We start from the raw sequence: 19720 nt of genomic DNA on the forward strand, positions 1-19720 counted from the left end.
GGACCCCTGGCTTCCAGGAGGGGCCATGGTCCCTTTGGCCCCCTCCTTGGCTATGCCACTGCAGGTGACAAACGTTCTTTCAGACGACCAGGGGGCAGGGGCCCAGGCGACCAGAACCCCAGGTGACCAGGGGCCCCCAGGCGACTAGCTCCCCCCAAGCGACCAGGGGCCCCCTGGGCGACCAGAGGCCCCAGGAAACCGGGGGTCCTCGGATGAGTGCAGGGGCCCATTGGGTAATCAGGGGCACCTCGGGTAACCAGGGCCACAGAAATGAAACTTGAATTGATATAAATTTGCTTCCGAGTAAAATACGTTTTATCCAGTGTTAGAAAAAAATATCCCGGGGCCTGTGGGGCCCCCATGGCGCCTTCTGCGCTCAAGGGAGGGGGCCATTGCCCCCGTGGCCCCTCCCCTTGGCCACGCCCCTGCCGATATTGGAGTTATCAAGTAATTGTCTCGTAAGTGAAAAGGCACGTACAATAAAGGTACAACCCTCTGCAAGCTGCGTGGTAGGTATCTTTTTTCGACAAAACCGAGAATAACGCGAATACGATAACGGTCATTCGGAAATCGTAACAGCAAGACGCGCGAGACTCCGCACCTTAGATTGGGCTTATTTTGGTATACATTTTCCATCTAGTTTGACAACAACACACAAGAGTTTATATTTCCCCCCAAAACAAACTTTTGCTTTTTTGCTACGGTAAGAGTAGGTACACATTGTTCAGTGACTGAATTAATCGAAGGGGTGGAGCATGGCGCATCTATATGCAATGTGTTCCGACCGACTGATAATCATAACCTTTGAGATATTAGGTATCGGTTTTGTCGAAATAAGAATACCTACCACGCAGTTTTTGCGGAGGGCTGCAAGTACAGCCCTCTGCAGACTGCGTGGTAGGTATCCTTTTTTCGACAAAACCGAGAATAACGCGAATACTATGCTATCGGGCACTCGGAAATCGTAACAGAAAGATGCGCGAGACTCCGCAGCTTAGATTGGCATTATCATCGTATGCATTTTCCATCCAGTTTGGCAACAAAACCCAAAAGTTTATATTTGCCCCCAAAACGAACTTAAACATTTTGTTGCCACACAAGGCGTAGGTATGCTTTGTTTATTGATAGGCCCTATCGAAGGAGTGGAGCATGGCGCATCTATTTGCAGTGAGCTTCGACCGACTGATAACATGACTTTTGAATTATAATCAGTTTTGTCGGAAAAAGAATACCTACCACGCAGTCTGCTGAGGGCTGTACATGTAATCTGGAACGAATCGCTCGAGCATCGCTAACCATAAAACATACGACAAACGTTAACTATCATCTTATTTCCAATAATGGCACAGCTTATTTCGTCTCATCCCCGCACCCCCCCCCCCCGGTAACAGGTTTTGAAATTGGTTGAACCCCAAAACAAGTGGCTGGATCCGCCCTTGGGCGGGGAAGTGGCGAAAATTTTGCCCACCCAGTGAAAAATCCTTAGAGGAGGCCCTGATACAATGTATACAGTATACCTAACTTACCTATTTCTAAGTCTCATGTTGAGGCAAGAAGTGATCAGCATCCAGTTCTACTTCGACGAAGACTCGTATTCAGACCTGGCAAAGAGAGCACGGCTCTGCCCTGTTTCCGCGGCTTCTAATGGCCACATCGATACGAGACATCTCCAATCGTCTGTTTTACCTAACTACAAAACCAGGTTGTTGTGTTGCGATTAGCACGATACAATTGTTGCGTACAGCGTAGATATTTGTTAAATGCGTAATTAATTAGAAATAGGAAAAGTAAACATTGCCATCGTCATTCGCCAAACAGGCGATGTCAAGCATAAGTCTGTCCGTCATGACACGCCGGGGATGTGTGTCAGGTCAGGGCGGCTCTGCCCTGGGGGATGTGTGACGCGCTCTATGCCGGCTCTGGATTCGGGTCTTGAACGACACCAGCGCGGTGGGCACGGCCGGCTGCCGGTGCCGCTGCTGGATTGAGCGACACAATTGATTTATATGTGTACTCCCGCTATTGTCTCTACTCAATTCGTCACACTGTAAGGGTGGCCAAACTGTCATTCCCAGACATGTTATCTTTTCTTTCGAACTGCTAATCTAAGTAAAACAAACGTCAATCCTTGCAGCTTGATGAATAAACAAAGCGATATGTTACGCTAAGGAGGCAGCTGTATTCTGTAAACGGAATGTTTCGAGTGAATTACCCAGAAGCGTTGAGTCTTTTCTTAGTTCTGTTTGGCTTATTTTCTGAACAATCGACACAGAACAACGCGGCAGAGGTACCGATGCTGCACTGAAACTTTCCGCTCCGACAATATGGGTAGCGCACCCCTATCATGTGAAAGAAGACCACGCATTTTATTCCCTCCCACCACTGGCCGGCCGGCCGCCCGGTAGATGTCGTGGCGCGCGGTGCCGATAAGGCGCCTCCGCCGGCGCGCGGCGGCGAATTCTCGCCCTTACTGACACCGGCCCGCCGCCGGGCGTGACATGGTCCTCTTCAAGCCGTTTGGGGAGCATGAAGCAGTTAATATTTTTCGGAAAAAAGGACATCGTTGGACTCAGAAAAGAATACCTCACCACACGAGCCATGAGCCCGTATACTTTTCCAAAATTCGATTTTTTTGAACAACCCTAGACTATGTAAGGATAGCTCACCTGTTATTTTTTAAGTTTGGCGACATAACGTTGACAAGAATTAACCTGCGCCCCGTGGGGGGGGGGGGGGTCCGAAGCGGCCCCCCTGTCCTTTTCCGTCGATATCTCCTAAACGGCTGGAAATAGCGCCACCAAACTTTCAGTACCCCTCCGGGCATCAATTTTACACATTGTGACCAATTTTTTCCAGAAACTATGATAGGTTGGCCACAAATGACGTCAGAATGACGTCATGCTCTGCCATTTTCGACCGAAAAAGGACCTTCGCGAGAAGAGCTATCAGGCCTACAGCTTTTAAGATACAAAAAAAAAAATGATAAGACATAAAAGGTGTAAAATTGAATGGGCTGCAAAACTGCTATCTCGGATTTTTGAAATTTTTGAGTTTTGACCCCCAAAAAGCATAACAGTATTTTTTCTATATTAGCCAAAAAATCCAAAAAGTTTTTTGAGTTTCGAAAAACAGGAATATATGTGATAGTACCCATCGTCTTCTATCTACATACCAAATTTCAGATCGATGTCTCGTTTTTTGGCCAAGTTATAGCGAAAAAAAAAACTGTTCAAAAATGACGTCAAATTTTCAAACTCAATTTTTTGCAACTTCAGACCACGTAGGGAAAAACAAAGACCACCATTAGACTCCCCATGACGAGCTGCATCGAATCGATACCCATTTTATGCAAAAATATCAACTTCGAAATTTGACCTAATTTGACCTTACCTTGACCTGACCTTCACCAAAACGTGACCTAAGCTGGCCCCAAAGACTGCCTGACTCACCTAATCGCATTTGTCATGTAAAATGGATCATAAAACATGTATCACACGACACTTTCATATTGTGACCCCCCCCCCCCAGTGACCTGACCTCTGTGAATTGACCTGGTATCAGTGACCTCAGATAGCAAAGTATGTGTTTGACGAACAATGTACCATCGATGGTTTTCAATAACTTACCAATTTACTCGATTTCACAACACATTTCTTGAAATGCCTGCGAACGGTGAAAATCCGACCTTTGACCTGACCTGTGACGTCATCGGTTTAACCTAGGTCAAGGAAATTTGGTCACGAGGTAGTTCCCCGTAGGGCTATCGAACGCCGTTTGAATTTTGAAAATCGGCCGGTAAATTTCCGAGATCTTGGGGGGGGGGGCCGAAACGCCCTCCCCCTACGGGTGGTAGGGTCCACCAACGGGTTAGGGTCCACCGCGCCCTCCACCTACGGGGCGCGGGTTAAGTGAATTATTTCTCAGTCAGATATGCCGCGTGAAACTGCGGTGGTGGTGTTTTTGTTTCTGGAAAACCATAGAGCTAGATTCTGTGGGCTCTTATGATATGGACTCGCTCTGAAAGGTTGGATGGAAATTTTAGTGTGTCGACCATGTCGTACTTTGTAGCTAATAACTCACCTCGAATGTGACAGGGGCGGCGTCTCTTTCTTTGAATGAAGACCGAGTAGATAAGCCATATTAGGATTTACCATTGTGACACTCTGGAGATTGGCTACCTGACGACCATCCACAATATTCAGGTCGAACGGTGCCATCTGCTTTCTCATCGTGATTCTGCGAGCGGGACATTTCAATGAATTGACTTTTAAAGGGAAACCGAATGAAACGGCTTGATTTGGTGTCCTCGATCTGTCTTGGCCTTTAAAACAAGAATACCGCAGGATGAAAACTTGCAGCACAAGATATTGTAAAAATGATTATTCTTTGCTGAAACTACTTGCTATAGGTATACCTACAGTCGCTTCTACACTCTACAGTCGCTTACTATGTATAATGGTAAGCGGCTGACTTACAGCAATCTCTACGAATTGGTACTTTTCAGAGGCCCTGAAATCTTTGTCGGTATTGACGGCTTCATGTTTGCCTAACGATAAAACCTACATCATGACATGAGCAGCAGCGATTGACCATTTGCGCGTTGCAAGTGGTGTAAGACTATAATTATGAATTATATATTTAGGTGATGGGCCGTTTCACGCTACTCAACATTGTGGAAAGTGATACACGGCGTAGTTGCGGGGCTGTGGTTACTGGTCTATTTATGTGAGCACCGCTCATTTGCATAATAGATGTCCCGCAGAATGAATCGAGTTAATTTATCATGTCAATGTTAACTGTGGAGATTATACATGTAACACGCTTGAAACGGGACATGAAATGTAATTAAATGTTCATTAGATGGTATATCAGCACAACTAGCTGGTCCCGTTTTCCTTGCCGAAAACGCTCATAATGCAGCCAGCTATTTGTTTATTTTATTAACAAAGTGGTGCAGTTGCACGGACCGGAGCGGCGGGCCGTGCCAACCGGGAGTTCCACAGGGGAACGACGACAGGGGACGGACCTGACAAGAAGGGGCGGCGACACTGGACAAGATCGACACTGTGATAGCGATCGACGGTGAATCTGACATAGGAATGAGAAGTGGACGAAACCGACAGTTCATATACATGAACTACCGATGAAAAGAGCCATTGACGAAGGGAATCTTTGGAACCGGGACTAAAACCCATCTGGGAACCGCAGCGATAGGTGCCAGCGACTCAAATATGAGCTCGGCTCGCACGGTCCTGATTGTGCGGACTTGGACTGAAACATTTGATATGGGACAATCTTGATAAAAAGGCGAGCAAAACACGGTTGACCTTACTTGCAACGTCTGATATGATTAGTCAAGACAGGCGCCTAGGGATGTATCATTTGGGTACATTCATTGTACCTACAATCTACACTCTGCATACCTGCGTCAGAAGTGTACGGATTGCGGATCTGTTTACCTTTTTCAAACGCGTCACGAAGCAGTATGCATGGAAGATTGCGTGCCAAATTAATCAGGCCGTGTTTCGGGGGCTGTGGTGGTACGGCGTGGAATTTTGCATCTGCTGATGGTATGTGAGTCGTAACTTTTATTCCAATCACTAAAACAGTCCCTGTGATTTCCATAGTGTTCTGCGTCGTATTCGTGTGGACGGCGTAATGCTTATACTTGAGGGACAAAGTGCCTATCACTCACGCTCTTCACGCGTTGGAGCACGTCTCTGATACGCCCCGGACAACTGTTACCACAGCGCGTTCCCCACCGCTCCCCGGTCGCCGCTGTTCCTGTCCGTCACCTTCCACTCGGCCGGGGCGGGCGGGCCGCTCGGGCCGACCACGTGGCCCTATATTTACAGCTCCGTCCGTCGGCCGCCACTCGGGCCAGCACGGCGGTACGGCGCTACGGCCGGCGGCCAGCTGCCGCCGGACGGCTGCTCAGAGACCGCTGCGTTTGTTTAATGGCTCGGCGCGATGTGTGGAGAGATAGGAGCAGCATGGCGGGCCGCTGCGAGCCGCGCTCCCCGCCACTCAGGACGTGGTTTATGCGAGAAAATCGAGAATTTTATGTTCGTTTCAGCTCTGCCACTTGTAGAACGATAAACAAGAATGTGGACATAATTCACACCATCCTGTTGCTGAGCCTAAGACCGAAGATTCCATCAGCTGTTTTGCATGACATGTTCTTTGACGTTCACAGTTTCAAGCGTCACGCCTTTTGGAAGTCGGGCAGGCGATGATTAATGTTCGGCAGATGCGGCGTACGCTGTGAAAACGGTCGCTATGGTCGCCGTGGCCCCATCGTGTGTATCGCCATGTTTCTATGACAACTTGGACCATTTGTAGATGTGTGTGTCGCCATGGGCACATCCACTGTCCGGCTATGTCCCGATTTGTAGCATGATGTGCCGGTCAGTAACTTACTTTGTAGCCGTTTTAAGCTAACATTCAACAGTTGTCAGCCGCCTCTCTGCGCTCCCAGTGCCTTCTCAGGTGACCCATGGTGACCTGTGACCTCAGACCTGACCTGTGTGTTCTGTCCCTCAGATGACAAGCTGTCCGAAATCCTGCCGGCGGACGATGCCTCTCGAGTGCCGCTCCGCGAGGCACCAGTTTCGGACGCTTCTCACCCTCCGCCTGGCGACGGCGCAGGTAAGAGCGTGTCAATCTCACCCAAAATGTCAAAAATAAAACAACCCAACAAAGCGGCAGGTCTCATTTTTCCTCACACTCCGTCTCGTGCGGCTACTAAAGAAGTTTCGGTCAATTTTTCACCGTGCCCTAAAACGTTAGCAGGCGTCGGCTTAGCTCAGTGTCTCTACGGGAGGTGTTTTGCAGCCTCGGTGTGGTGGTTTACTCCGTCTGGAACCTTGCACTCATTGAGTCTGTTGCATCACTGTCTGGGACCCGGGTGGTGTCTGCACAGAAGGCGGACCTCTGTTCCCTCCCGGCTCCCGGTCAGACACTCCAGCGGCTGACTGTATCGCTCACGACGGCTTGGTACTGTCGTTTGCGACGGTCGACGAACAGCTGGACAGAGTGAGCTCAAGATTACTAGTGCAGCTCACCGTCGTACCCTCTCAAAGATCTGGGCCGGTTCGACAGTGTGCTAAAACTACACGGCAATCGGTGCAGTGTTTGCCTTGCACTCGGGGCTCGTTTGTGATATTCGGTGGCACACAAAGCCCGGCCGTTCACCGAGACTCCGTACAGTATCTACATCGCTCCCCGCAGTCAGCTGGGACTGATAACCTGCGGGGCCCCACCACCAGAGGCTGGTGCGCACCTCGTGGCCCGCCGCCGGAGGCCACCGAGCCGTATGCAACACAGCTGTGACGAGGATGTCCGCGGGAGACGCTGAGTTAGATCGCCAGTGTGGCTGTTTGTTTAATTAATTAACTCGCTGTTGTGACTTAATACGGGAGATATGGCCAGCGAGCGTCTGACAGTGAGCACACCTGGGGCGGTGCGGGGTGGCGGAAGGATTAGTCAGGCTGTGCGCTCAGCTGGGTGGTCCAGGAAAATCGCCTGTAACATCTGCAGATAGGTTAAACTGGCGTACCTACGGCGACAAGGTAGACGGCAATAGCATATTGTTGCGCGTTTAATTATATTGCTCTATTTCTTGTGTGTCTAAAGTGCTAAACGGTGATTTGTTCCGAGAAATATGCCAGTCCCTCTCCTCTATGTTTCCGGTCAGCTTGGGCAGAACCATTGCTGTCTGTCTCCGTCCATGTCTCCTCTTATTTCGCTTGTCTCTGCCTCTGTCTATGTCTCTGTCTCATATTTCTGTACCTACCCACAAGGATTGGTCAGTTCTGCGTAGGCGCGGCGCCCGGTCAGCTGCGTCGCCCCGTCTCCGTCTCCTGTCTCTGTCTCTGTCTTTGTTTATGTCTCCTCCGTCTCCTTGTCTGACGAGTGCGTCTCCTGTCCCACACAGGCTCGGCGTCTGGCCAGCTGCGGCGCTCCGTGTCCGTCTCCTGCGCGGGCGGCCGTCTGACGGTGGCCGTCCCGTCGTCTGACGCGGATGCCGTCTCTGTGAGTCTCCTGCACCTGGACGACTGGGGCTGCTACTCACACCGGAACGGCACGCATCTGGTGGTCAGCGGGCCCCTGACAGAGTGCGGTACCGGCCAGCGCCGCGACAGGAGCGGAGCCACCGAGTACTTTAACACGGTACGTGACACACAGGAATGCAGAAGTAAGATACAGGGGCGGAAGGAGTTAGGGGTAATAGGATTCATGTATGATACTTAGGACCTACAGCTGGAGGATCAGCATGGTCGTAATACGTGCTGACGTTGGCAGGCGGCAGCCCTCAAGGGTTACAACTCAATGAGATCAAGGCATATCCGTGCAGAAGATGATTTTCTGTTTCATGAACGGATAATTTTCAAAATTAGGCTTAGTATTTCTTAAATCATTTGGAGCTCGTCTCTATCCTTAAGCTCCTAGTCATGCTATGTTGTTTCAGAACTACTCAGCAACTCACGCCAGATAGGTAATGAAAGGAAATGTGGATTGTGCGAAAGAAGTATTGTGTTGGGATAAGAAGCGCAATCATTTCTCTCCCAGTTACGGCTACGACGTCAAGCCTATGTGTCAATGACACTGTTTCAAATATACTTACTGTAAAATTGATGGCCTGCAAACGGATGCCCGTCCGATCGGGCCGAGCTATATAAATCGAGTGCAACGCTGTCTATTTACGGCAACCCGGTGGCTGATATCATTAGCATTAGACGCGGCATATGCCGGCTGCTGACACGTGGACACGGTGACACTTGTGACACGTATGACACGTGTGACACGTGTGACGGGTATGACACGTGTCACATGGCTGATGAGCGGGGATGCCACGGCGAATGTGAGATGTGATAGAACTGAACGGACAGAGCATGTCCTTTTTGTGCAGTGTAGATATAGTCGGTATACTTTGGATGCAGCATTGCAGAATGAAGGTTCATCCCGTAAAGGCATGGCTACACTACGCGTTTTTTTTTTGCGTGCGTTTTTTGTGGGTTTGCGTTTTTTGCGTAATATCGTTCTAGAAAAAGTTATAAATTATATAACTTTTACATTAGTTACATAAGAAGTTAACATAACTCTTATATTAACTAAAATGCAAGATAAAAAACATCACAAAAACGTAATATCGTTTATTTTTCTAGAACGATGTTACGCAAAAACCGCAAACCCGCAAAAACCCGGAAACGCCCGGAAACGCATAGTGTAGTCAGGCCTTTGTTTGTAATAATTGATGTGTATTGGGTATCGTCGAAGAAATATATAACGTAGCTACCCAAATTCTGCTATCGCATGCATGACTGGATTTCTCAGACGGGGATTTATTCGACATATCAGCCAATAAAAGTGAAATCTGATTCAGTCTGTCGGGTTCATTGGGTACACGGTGAAAATATTGTCGTGGCAGCAAAACATCGTTAGGAACGGTGTCGGTTTGTTTATTTAATTGACAGCAAAACACGGTTTATACATCAGCGTACGACAAGAAACAGCCAGGTAATAGTTTCCAGTGATAATTACAGAGCAAAGTTACATTGTTTTGTTCTTCGAGGATAAGTCCATTCAGTATTTGGTATAGATGACTCATTCGTTCCAGGGCAGCACTGGACAGATAAATTCCATTTTGTCAGCTGATGAGTTATGTCCTCGAATCGGTTGATCGGGCCACTCATGCTGTCTTTTTGCAGCAGAGAGCCATTTTCGCTCAGTCACTTGAGCGCACGTTTCGCAGAACGTATCGATAAACATGCCGTGCGATGATTGAAATGTTTGCCGATCGGTGTTTTGACACAGAGGGCGTATCGATGTTAGTGCCGCGCCGAGCACTTAGTGTGACATGGTCCAGAGGTGCACTCTGTACCCTGAGCTGACATCAGATCGGCGCGCAGAGGGGCAACGCACTGCCGGCCACGTGATCGGCCGCGGACGGCAGGCGCCCGCCACGTGACCTTTAGCCCCCGGGAGAGGTGCGTTTGTCTTCCGCGTACTTTTGCGAAGTTGCAATGTCCTGCGTAGTGCTCTACAATTTGCTCTGGCAGTGTAGTGTGCTTCCTTATGAGGAGCCTACGCCGGGAATAAGCTCGTTGAACCGGAAAGGCGGAAAGAACAATGAGACAAGTCAAATAAGACGAGTTACGCCGTGATTTTGGCTTCTGGGTAAGGAAGATGCCAGAAGTTTTGCATCCCTTCCCTTTACCACTAGTTAGAAGTTACATAACAATTGGAAATATTAGTTATTTTAGAGTGCTATTTTTGCATCTCCCTCTGGGCTGTGCTCTAGCCTGGCGGTGTTTCTCGGGCGCTAGTGATTGGTAGCCTTGTTAACATAGCGGAGGCTGGCTGAACGGGACGGCCAGACACGGAGCTGACGCATTGTGATGTGTGAGGGTCGCGAGACACGCGGTCGACAGGCTCGGTGCCCGTCGCCGTGCAGTGTGCCAGTGGTGACCTCTCTGGGCTGGTCCGAGTGCAGTACTGCAGTAGTGCTGTAACGGTGCCTATCCGATGTGTCCCAATGGACTTATGGGGAAAATGCGGAAATACGAGTACAGCGGCGGATAGCGGTCTCAGCTTGGGTGGAATGCGGGGCAATAGTTCTGCAAATTGAACTCTACTCGTGCCTTACCGAACCGATGCTTCGTTTCGGTAGGTACTTGTATTTGCTTAATTTGACGAGACATATTTTGCATGCCGCTTATTCCCGGCGTTGCACTTTCTCCATGATGGTATATGTGAGCATTAAAATGTCGTTCATCTGTACAGCACCTACCTGCTCCGAGGCGCAGTGAAGGTAACGTCCGAAAGCCACGATATTCTCAGAGTAAACGCCATAGGCCCCGGCTAAATATAGGCATCCACAGCTGCAAACGTTTGCACATTCCAGCTGTGGGTTCATAAGCTCTTACACAGCCTCAAATAACCAACACTCTGTCCTAAGCATTCATTGCAAACCTATCAACACGAATGTACAGCCTTTCATTTCTCCCTGAATCTTTGCCTGATAGCTTCATGCCGTCTCGGCATCGACAGGTGCTGCTATGTAACAGTAGATCCGGCAGTTGATACGGAGCATTAGGTTGGCAGCGTGCATCTATCGGATTCTGGACGCTAATGGCATTCTACCGGTTTTCCCAGAAATACCTACGCTGTCTTCCCACGCTGTCAATAAGGCACTTACGGCATTAGCGGCTATTTTCTCACAGCTATTACGGGAGCGGGCGTGCACGGCGCTCGGAGCCGCGTAATGGCCGCACTTTCGGAGTACTACACAGTGACTGAGGCAATCCACCTGGTAGTGACGAGCTGCTGCCGGTCGGGAGCACGACGTGTGATATTGGGCTGTTCCTTCTGAACTCAAAAACATTAGATTAACAAGGGATTTCGTGTCAACGTTCTGCCTTTGTACACAGCAATATGCCTTATAAATCTACATACCTACCCTTTTTGGGTATGAAAACGACAGAGCATGACGATGTTACACACTGTCTCAAAAAGATATAACACTAGCAACTGAACCGTCAAGGCTCAAGGCTGTGATCTTCAGCCTGCTCTAAAAGTCGTAACTCAGTGCAGGCTTAGTTCGCTGTGCTCCCACTCCGTCCCGACTATGACTCGTTCTCTGACTCTGCGGCCCGACTATGACTCACTCTCTGACTCTGCGGTCCGACTATGACTCATTCTCTGACTCTCCGGTCTCCGTTTCAGGTCCATTTCGTGGCGGCCCCTCTGCCGGAGGATGACGAGGATTTCGAGGGCTCCGGAGCCGGGATTGGCGGCGGTGATGGCTCCCTCAGCTCCTGGCCGAGGCCACAGCGGACCAGTGGAGGCTCGGTGCCGCTTAGCTGCATACCGCCGCAGGCAGAGCAGCCCAACGACGACCAGGTGCGAGCGCCTTCAGCGGGGGTCCAACGAGACCTGCCAGAGCGTGTACGGCTATTTTATTATTGGTACTGTTTTGTCATACGCATTCATTTTGAACTACCTTGTTCGCTAAACTAGCAACGAGTTATGTAAAGGGCATTGATAAATGATAATAAGATGACATTACTGGAAAGTGGTTAGAAATACCGAATACTTTCGGTCGGCACTCCCTGACAATCCAAACTGGCTCGTCGCAAAGTCACAGAGGGTAGCGGAAATATTTTGACCCGTCTTGACGTGACCTGTGACGTCAGCGGCTGACTGCCTCAGTCACATACCTATCGTGCCATGCATAGTGTGCCGTTCAGCACTCTCTGTGCATCCACAAAATCGCTGGGCATGCATCCACTACATCGCTATTTATGCATCCGGTATGTCACTGAGTTTGCGGTATGCCACTGTACCCCACAGCTCGTGTTTTAGTCCGACAAGGTCGCCGCCCGTGCCGGTCCGCTCGCTCCGTGTATCCTCGTTCCTCCAGTGACGTCAGCAGCTCCGCGTTCTTACAGGACGTCACTCTGGACATTGACGAGGTGGGCGCAACCATGTACGACCTGGAGCTGGCGAGCGACCCGCAGTTCGCCCGGCCCGTCGAGCCCAACGTTCAGGTGGCCGTCTCCGAGACCGTCTACATCAGGGCCACCCTCTTCATGGGTGAGTGAACAAGTCGTGATCCAGGCGCGTGCATTGGACTGATCTGAATACCGTTGTTTCGTGACAGGTGGTTCGGATTTTCCTGAACTGCTTGCGCTATGTTTAATAATGAGCTGCTTAACGAGTTTCCTTTTTATTGTTGGTTACCTCGATATGGGTTTTCAAGCCACGATTTCTGTTGTTAGAATGTGATTTTTGCTGTTGGTGCAGCGTATCTGCACGTTATAAAATGCCTACACTGGCGCTGTAAATCCAAGTAATGCGCTACGCCGATAACTCCATAATGTTTTCTTGCAGACCGGGCAATGGCTTATCTAGACGAATTAGCCTGACCTGTCTCTCCCCCATTTCGTCATACCGACTTGACCTGAGCTGTTCTCCTGACCTGACCTGACCTGACCTGACCTGACCTGACCTGACTGGTCTCCTCAGCGCCGTACCTGGTACCGGTGGCGGAGCAGTGTTGGGCGAGCGGGGCGGCCTCGCCGGCCTCTGCGGCCGCCTCCGCTCAGGTAACCCTGGTGGACGGCGCGTGTCCGGCCCGCTCGACGGTGACCCGTCTGACGGGTCGCGACACCTCCTCCCCGGCGGCTGTCTACAGGGTCCAGGTGAGAGTCCACAGGGCACCGCACTTCGACCACAGGGCATCGCTCACCGGCCATCGGCTTCGGCCGCTACGGGCGGCACGAAAACACGCCGAGTAATTGTGCAAAAATTTTTAGACTACGGCGAAAAAAAGACAGTGCATGCTACACATGAATGTAGTTATCCCTAAAGGCCTCTGCGGAATGCGGGTTGTAGGGCTTACGCTGGGTTTTTTACTGCACGAATACCGTTTGCAATTTGGTCAACGGATATTCAAGGTCTTTGCCTTTGGTGGAGGTCGGTATTTTCAAGTGCAATGAAGTCAACTAAGTTCGACCGTTAGGGAAGTGACAGCCAGTGTCCTTCAGGCTCGAGAGGAAAACACATTGCTCGTGAACTTTGTGCATGTTTAGGAGAATTCGTGGCTTATTATTCAGACATTTTCTGGTAAGGTGCAACATTAGCTACATTCTGTACTGTAACTGGCAGCGAAGTCCAGATTTTCTTTGGTTGTTGTTCAAGGGATCTGAAACTTATTTGCGAGCGATATGGCCTAGCCTGTCCCTGTTATCCGGATACCGCTAACTGAGACGGGGAGACACGGTTAGGCTAACCTGACTCGACCCTACCCCTGACTCCCCCTTTTGCCCGCAGGTGACCCGCGAGTTCGCCGCCCTGGGACCATACTACCTCCACTGCCGGATCGGCGTCTGCGCCACCCCCGACTCCCCGGCCCGGCAGCACATTGTGCAGGTGAGTGCAGCGCCGCCCCGCGGCCACTCGGCGAACTAACCGGGGTCGTGCTGACGGCGCACCGCGGCTGCGGCACAGAGTCGCCGCCCGACCGACGACATGGAAAGTCCATTATGATTTGCAGCTGATGCGAACTGAAAATATCACTTCGATGATGTGCGGACGGGTGATTTCTCGGGAGCGGTAGTTCTTTAAATGTCGGGTCGCCCGCGGTATCCTGCTGTGGTTGCCGCCGGGGCTATGTTCGACAAATGGGGACCAGTGCTGAACTGGACCCTAGCCAGTGTCGGCGCCAAGACAGAGTGTATGGGGCTATCGTTCATAGAAAACCGCACCATCCAGTCATTCAGTGATCTGAAAAACGTATCGCGACATCATACGAACTTGGCTAGGATTTTGGAGCGGGACCATGACATGATCCGTCTCAATTAAATGATGAAGGATCCGTCTCTTATTTTCTTCCCTTTCTTCCTTTTCTAACAGTTGATCTTCTGTTCTCAGTGTCTTGAGGACCCGGTGGGTCACTGCTCGGCCGCCGGTGTAGCGTCCCAGACCTCAGGGCGGCGGCTGGCCTCCGGACTACAGGTCATCAGCAAGGGACCCTTCTTCACATCACTGTCAGGTTAGTGGCTGGGGGAAGCGCTGTGACGTCATGAGTCTGGGCCACCAGCGTCACTGAATCGTGACCCTTTGGCAGTCGACACTGTCAGAGGACGCCTTGAGACTAAGGAAGCTAACTAGACTGCCGTACTATTGCTGCATACTTTCCTTGGTCAATCTTAGTACCACTGTCTACTGGATCGAATACAGACAAGTAGCCAAACTGAGGATCATCAATTTCCAAAATATAGTCTATCATCTCGGCAAGGTTCGTGGAGACTTGTTCAATAGAAAAGCAGCTGTCAGGTCATCGAAGCCATCTAGTTGAGATAACTATCCCGAGCCAACGCAAAACATCATCTATCACACTGAGATGTATCTCAAGGTATGTGAGGCATTGAGAATGATACGGCCAAGCTGCTGGAGGGCTGTTTATTTTGCGATTATGTGTACAGCTCCGCAGTTCGCGACGCGGCCCCGTTTGTTTACTATTGACCACCCTTGCACAACCGTGTGGATGTTGTGTTTTCGTTGTTGTGCATTCATGCAGCGAGCGTGCTGACTGGCTGATGACTTAGGCTGGTCACCGAAAACTGGTAGCAGCAGTTTTATCGGCTATATGCACTCTACATGTGAACGCTAATAGTCACGAGCGGGATTCCTGAGAAAAGTTCGATGAATCTGCGTCAGCTCGACTTGCTTTTGCAATGATCCCGACAATAGGATCATTTCGCTAGCAACAAGAACGGCTAGCAACAGCTTTTCCCTGCATTCGCCCACGTACGCTTGCTAAAAACAGGTGAAGCCGTCTACCGGTTCTCTCTCACACCGCACTGACACGGGCTTAAGGACCACCACAAGAAGTTTTATGGTGGCGTGAGTTCCTCCGAGCCGTGTGGCTTAGGTACTCCAGTTGCCCTGACGACACAGAGCACTGGCGTGCAGGTTCGGGGAGCAGCCGTACTACCGGTGTTACAAGTCTTATCCAGTGAGACGGTTCCTGGCCGCCTGGCCTCACCTGGCTCGGGAGAAATAAAGCTCTGTGCAGCTGTGGTGCAGGTGTTTGGCCAGGTTCCCGATGCGTGGATTACTGTGTGATGGTACACGTCAACGCTGCGACCTTGGCTTGGTCTGCGTAGCTGCTTATCACCGAGTCTGGTCCCATCTACGACACGCATAAACTTCTTGCGCATGGACTGTCTGCATAGCTCACCCCTTGCTATATCATATCCATTATCCACCCACCTCTACATAGAACGATATTCCCAGTAAATATACGACTGGTCCCAGGGTTGTGCTCGACTCAAAAAAATTTGCCGACTCGACTCATCATTCAACTTCAGAAAGCCCTGACTCAACTCTGACTCAAACAAGGAGCTGATTTCTTCCCTTGACTCGACTCATGACTCAAGCGGCTCAATGAAAATATGAGTTGACTCAAACTTGACTCAATTTTTTTGCTGAGTCAAGTGTGTTGACTCAAAATTGACTCAGCTAAAAAAGTTGTTGAACGGGGGGGGGGGGGTGAAAAAAATCCGGCAGCAGGGCCAGGCCTAAGTTGTTAAGCGGGGGGAGAATGAAAAGCTTGTATAGATTGTTTCTAGAAAGATGAGTCAGCTAACTCATGTTTCTAAATGTTTTTGACTCAACTCAATGTCAAAAGTTTTTTTTACTGACTCAACTCTGACTCAACTCAACATCTTAATATTTTGGTCTGACTCAACTCTGACTCAACTCAACAGCTCAACATTTTATCCGACTCGACTCAAACCTGACTCATCTGAGTCAGAGTTGAGTCAAATCTCTGACTTGACTCATGAGTCAAGCACAACCCTGACTGGTCCACTGTCAGCTTCAGGTGTAATTTACCGATATGCTCACCTCTGACCTCTGACTCAACTGACACGTGCTTTACCCCTGTGTGTTACAGCGGACAGCGACGGGGACGGGGACGCCGCCGGTCGGCGTCCGCTGCCTCCGATGGGGGTGTCGCACGAGACGGTAGCCGGTATCGGGATAGCAGCCTTTCTGCTGGGAGTGCTGCTCATGGGAGGCGTGTGGCTCATACACACCAAAATTGGTACGTGGAGGGATCGGGGGTATGGTGCTTAGTCTTTACCTGGATGTATAGACTACTAAAGGGGAGGTCGGGTGTTGCACCGTCGCTACGCTCTTACATCTGAACTGTTTTTCCGATGTAGAAGAAGAATATCACGTTTTGTCGGTTCGCTCTATCGCGGTCCTTGTGTAAGATGTGACGTTTGGTAGTAGGTATGTAGGTACTGGTGTCGGTCATAGGCCGTAAGTATGTCTAAAAAGCCAACTGAGTGCCAATTATATAACCTGAGTCGGTCTTTTGCGGTAGGTAGGTGTGTCACCGCTGATGGCCCGTCTAAAATATAGCTCCCTGCTGTGCTTGACACTCCCCTGCGGGTGCCACACTTAGAGAGCAGTGATGGCATCAACAGTCACGAGAGCACTCCAGCAGGCTCTGAGCTCTGCCTTTTTATTGGAGTTAATCGGATTACTTTGATGCCACCCAGATGGCCATTAAGCAGCGAGCCCAGCGTTATCGCTCACGGCCGTCGATTTACGTTAGGTGGCTGATATCGCTGATTCAGAGAAGTTAGCCAGAATGATGACTGAAATTCTGAGAACACGTCTAGCCGGAGTCGGCTATTTTTAACGTATAAATCTCTCTGGGCTGCTGACAGATGCTGTCAGGATGAATGATTCATTTCTGACTGAGATCCTAGTCCCACGTCGGCTTTTCCTTTGAGCCTGCTCTGCTCATGGATTAAGAACTTTTGACAAAATCCACCTGGGCTGTTGCCAGGTATAGAAACTGAATTACTAGCCCCTGCACGGTGTATGTCATTACCTACATCGTTGTTTCGTGTTAGCGGATTAAAGAACTTAGTTGCTTCATCCCTCATCGTCGTTTTGTGCCCTAGGTACCAATTCAATTCATTCAGTTACAATTCTGCCCTATTGTTGATGTTATTGTCTCGCTATCCCCGTTGCCTCGATCCCTAAGCATACCCCTGTCGCCCTGAGGCTGACCACCACCCCCCCCCCCCCTCTCCCCCGTGTTGCAGGTCCGACGAAGCGGCACCACTTCCAGGCAGTGCCGCAGAATCCCGGTCTGGAGCCGGTGGGCGGCAGTGCTGGCGGGGGCGGCGGCGGCGGCGGCGGCGGCGGTGGCCAGTCGGCCAACTCGACGCCCAACTCCCAGACGCCCATCATCCTGGCGGGCCGCGCGGCGCCGCCGGCCGTCGGGGTCTAGCCGCCGCCGGCCGCGCTCCACCGCGCTCCACCCAAGACATCCACAGTACAAATGTTGTTACCTCAGCAAGTTTGGTTTGTTCCTATCTGTTCTCTGCCATTCACAGTCATTGCGAGAGCCGCCTCGCGTCGGGGCGTTGGCGCCTGGCGGGCCGAGCACCCGGGTACGGCCAGCGCGAGCTCCAGGGGAGCGACTCTAGCGCCGCCACGCGGCCGGACGCAGTACTTACCACCTGTCGATGTGTGAGCTTGATCACGTGACCTGAGGGTGGGGCCTGACACACCGCAGGTGGGCTGGGGAGGAAGGGGGTCGTAGAATGCAGCGCCCAGTATCTGAGGGCGACCGTTTAGCGGGGGGGGGGTCTTAGTGTGCGACCAGATGCATATGCGGAGTGCCGAGCTCCCGCTCTGCGCCGGAGCCGCGCCGGTCGGGAAGATCAGCGCGCAGTTGTATTTGTGCATTTCACGTGCGTGGCGTGGGTAGTACGCGAGCCGTTGTGTAGAGTTGTTGGACGTGAGACTGAGTACCTGGAGTGGCCGTGCGCGACGCGATTTAATCACGGTCGTTACTAGGGGCGCGGGGGTCTGGCGCTCGAGCCACACGGGTACCGTCGCACGGGACGGAGGGAGGGGCGCCCCCTGCAGAGTAGGGCCGCGCGCCGCCGCTAGAGGACGGACAGTTTAGTTGGCCGGCCCGTGGGTGGTCGTTTTAGTGGGCAGTCTCAGCCGGGACCGTAGGCGGGTGGGCCTATGATGCCATTAATCACATACGTAATCGGTGACCATATCTGAGGGAATGTCGGCGGCCTGTCGCGATCCCGCGCTCGGCTGGAGGAGCCCTCCGGCGACCCTCCTGGTGCCCTCCGTGCCCTGGACGGTCCGGATCGGAAGTGCTGCTCAACTAGCGGCCGCCCTCTTGGAGAGGAGTTAGAATGCACATATCTCGGTCGAGCTGGCTGGAGGTCGGAGGGGCGAACCGCCGTGTCTAGTTAACCGCTCGGACGCTGCGCGAACGGTGCTTCCATGCTATCCTACCACCTACCTACCTATCGTCTAACCAGGGGCGCGTTGACTGTTTACCTCCCGCTATCGCGCTGCGCTGCGCTGCTGGCTCGGTATCGCGATTTGCTCACGTCTTCTTGTATGTGACGATCTGCGCGGCGGGCGTTCTCCACAAGTTGGACCGGGGGCTGTCAGTCATTATTCGTTCTGCGTTTGTGTTGGTGTCGCTCTCAATTGCAGAGGCCGAACGCCATAGGGAGTTGTCAGCTCCCATGTCCTTATTCTGGGCTACCTTGTCTCCGCCAAATACGTACTCTGTCCAGGGCATCCCCGTAGAGCCGGCACATACTGAATAATGGTGTCGCTGCTAGAATATCGTGACCTCCTATGCTTTTACAATGCTCTTGTTGGTTTTAATCCTTGCTTGTTGAAGGAAATCACTTATTGGAAGTGATGTATGGCCGGTATACCTCCATAATGTTCGTAAAAGGCATACCTCCGGTAGCAATGGTTGAATTTTTATTGTGTATGCTGTCCCCGCTTTTGTTCACTGTACATTATGGCAGTGAATCGCATAAGAATATGTCAATGCGAATCAATTTTTTAAAAGGGTTTACACCGAAAATGGCATGAATTTTATTGTTTTGTCACCTTTTGACGCAAAGATCATCTTATTAGACATGGACACTTTAATTCGGTAGTTGCAGTGTTCAATATGATTCTTTTTGGAAGAATGCAGGTTTTGTTTTAGTGGTTGCAACGTAATTTGTTGAAGTACGTCGATTTAATTATTTGAATTCCCAGCCTTTGTACAAGGTCAGTTTTGATCTTACTTTACGTACGTATACCTCCTCTGGGTCCGTGAGAAGTGTGAGAAGGAGTTTACTCCTGGGTAGGG

The 19720-nt window shown here is 50.9% G+C and overlaps 1 protein-coding gene across 1 annotated transcript in view; it reads left to right on the plus strand.

Moving 5' to 3' along the window:
- Positions 1-18250, plus strand: part of LOC122368728 (transforming growth factor beta receptor type 3-like) — a 67452-nt gene extending 49202 nt beyond the window's left edge. The window contains exons 12-20 of the mRNA XM_043342939.1: positions 6544-6648; positions 7937-8172; positions 11728-11904; positions 12453-12597; positions 13030-13205; positions 13837-13935; positions 14437-14557; positions 16466-16615; positions 17634-18250. Of these exons, the coding sequence (XP_043198874.1) occupies positions 6544-6648; positions 7937-8172; positions 11728-11904; positions 12453-12597; positions 13030-13205; positions 13837-13935; positions 14437-14557; positions 16466-16615; positions 17634-17821 (1397 nt within the window). The 3' untranslated portion in view covers positions 17822-18250. The remainder of the gene's footprint in view (positions 1-6543; positions 6649-7936; positions 8173-11727; positions 11905-12452; positions 12598-13029; positions 13206-13836; positions 13936-14436; positions 14558-16465; positions 16616-17633) is intronic.
- The last annotated feature ends 1470 nt before the right edge of the window (positions 18251-19720 follow it).

The sequence above is a fragment of the Amphibalanus amphitrite genome, unplaced genomic scaffold (genome assembly GCF_019059575.1).
Source record: "Amphibalanus amphitrite isolate SeventyFive unplaced genomic scaffold, NRLGWU_Aamphi_draft 000971F_arrow, whole genome shotgun sequence".
Taxonomy (NCBI): Eukaryota; Metazoa; Arthropoda; class Thecostraca; order Balanomorpha; family Balanidae; genus Amphibalanus; species Amphibalanus amphitrite.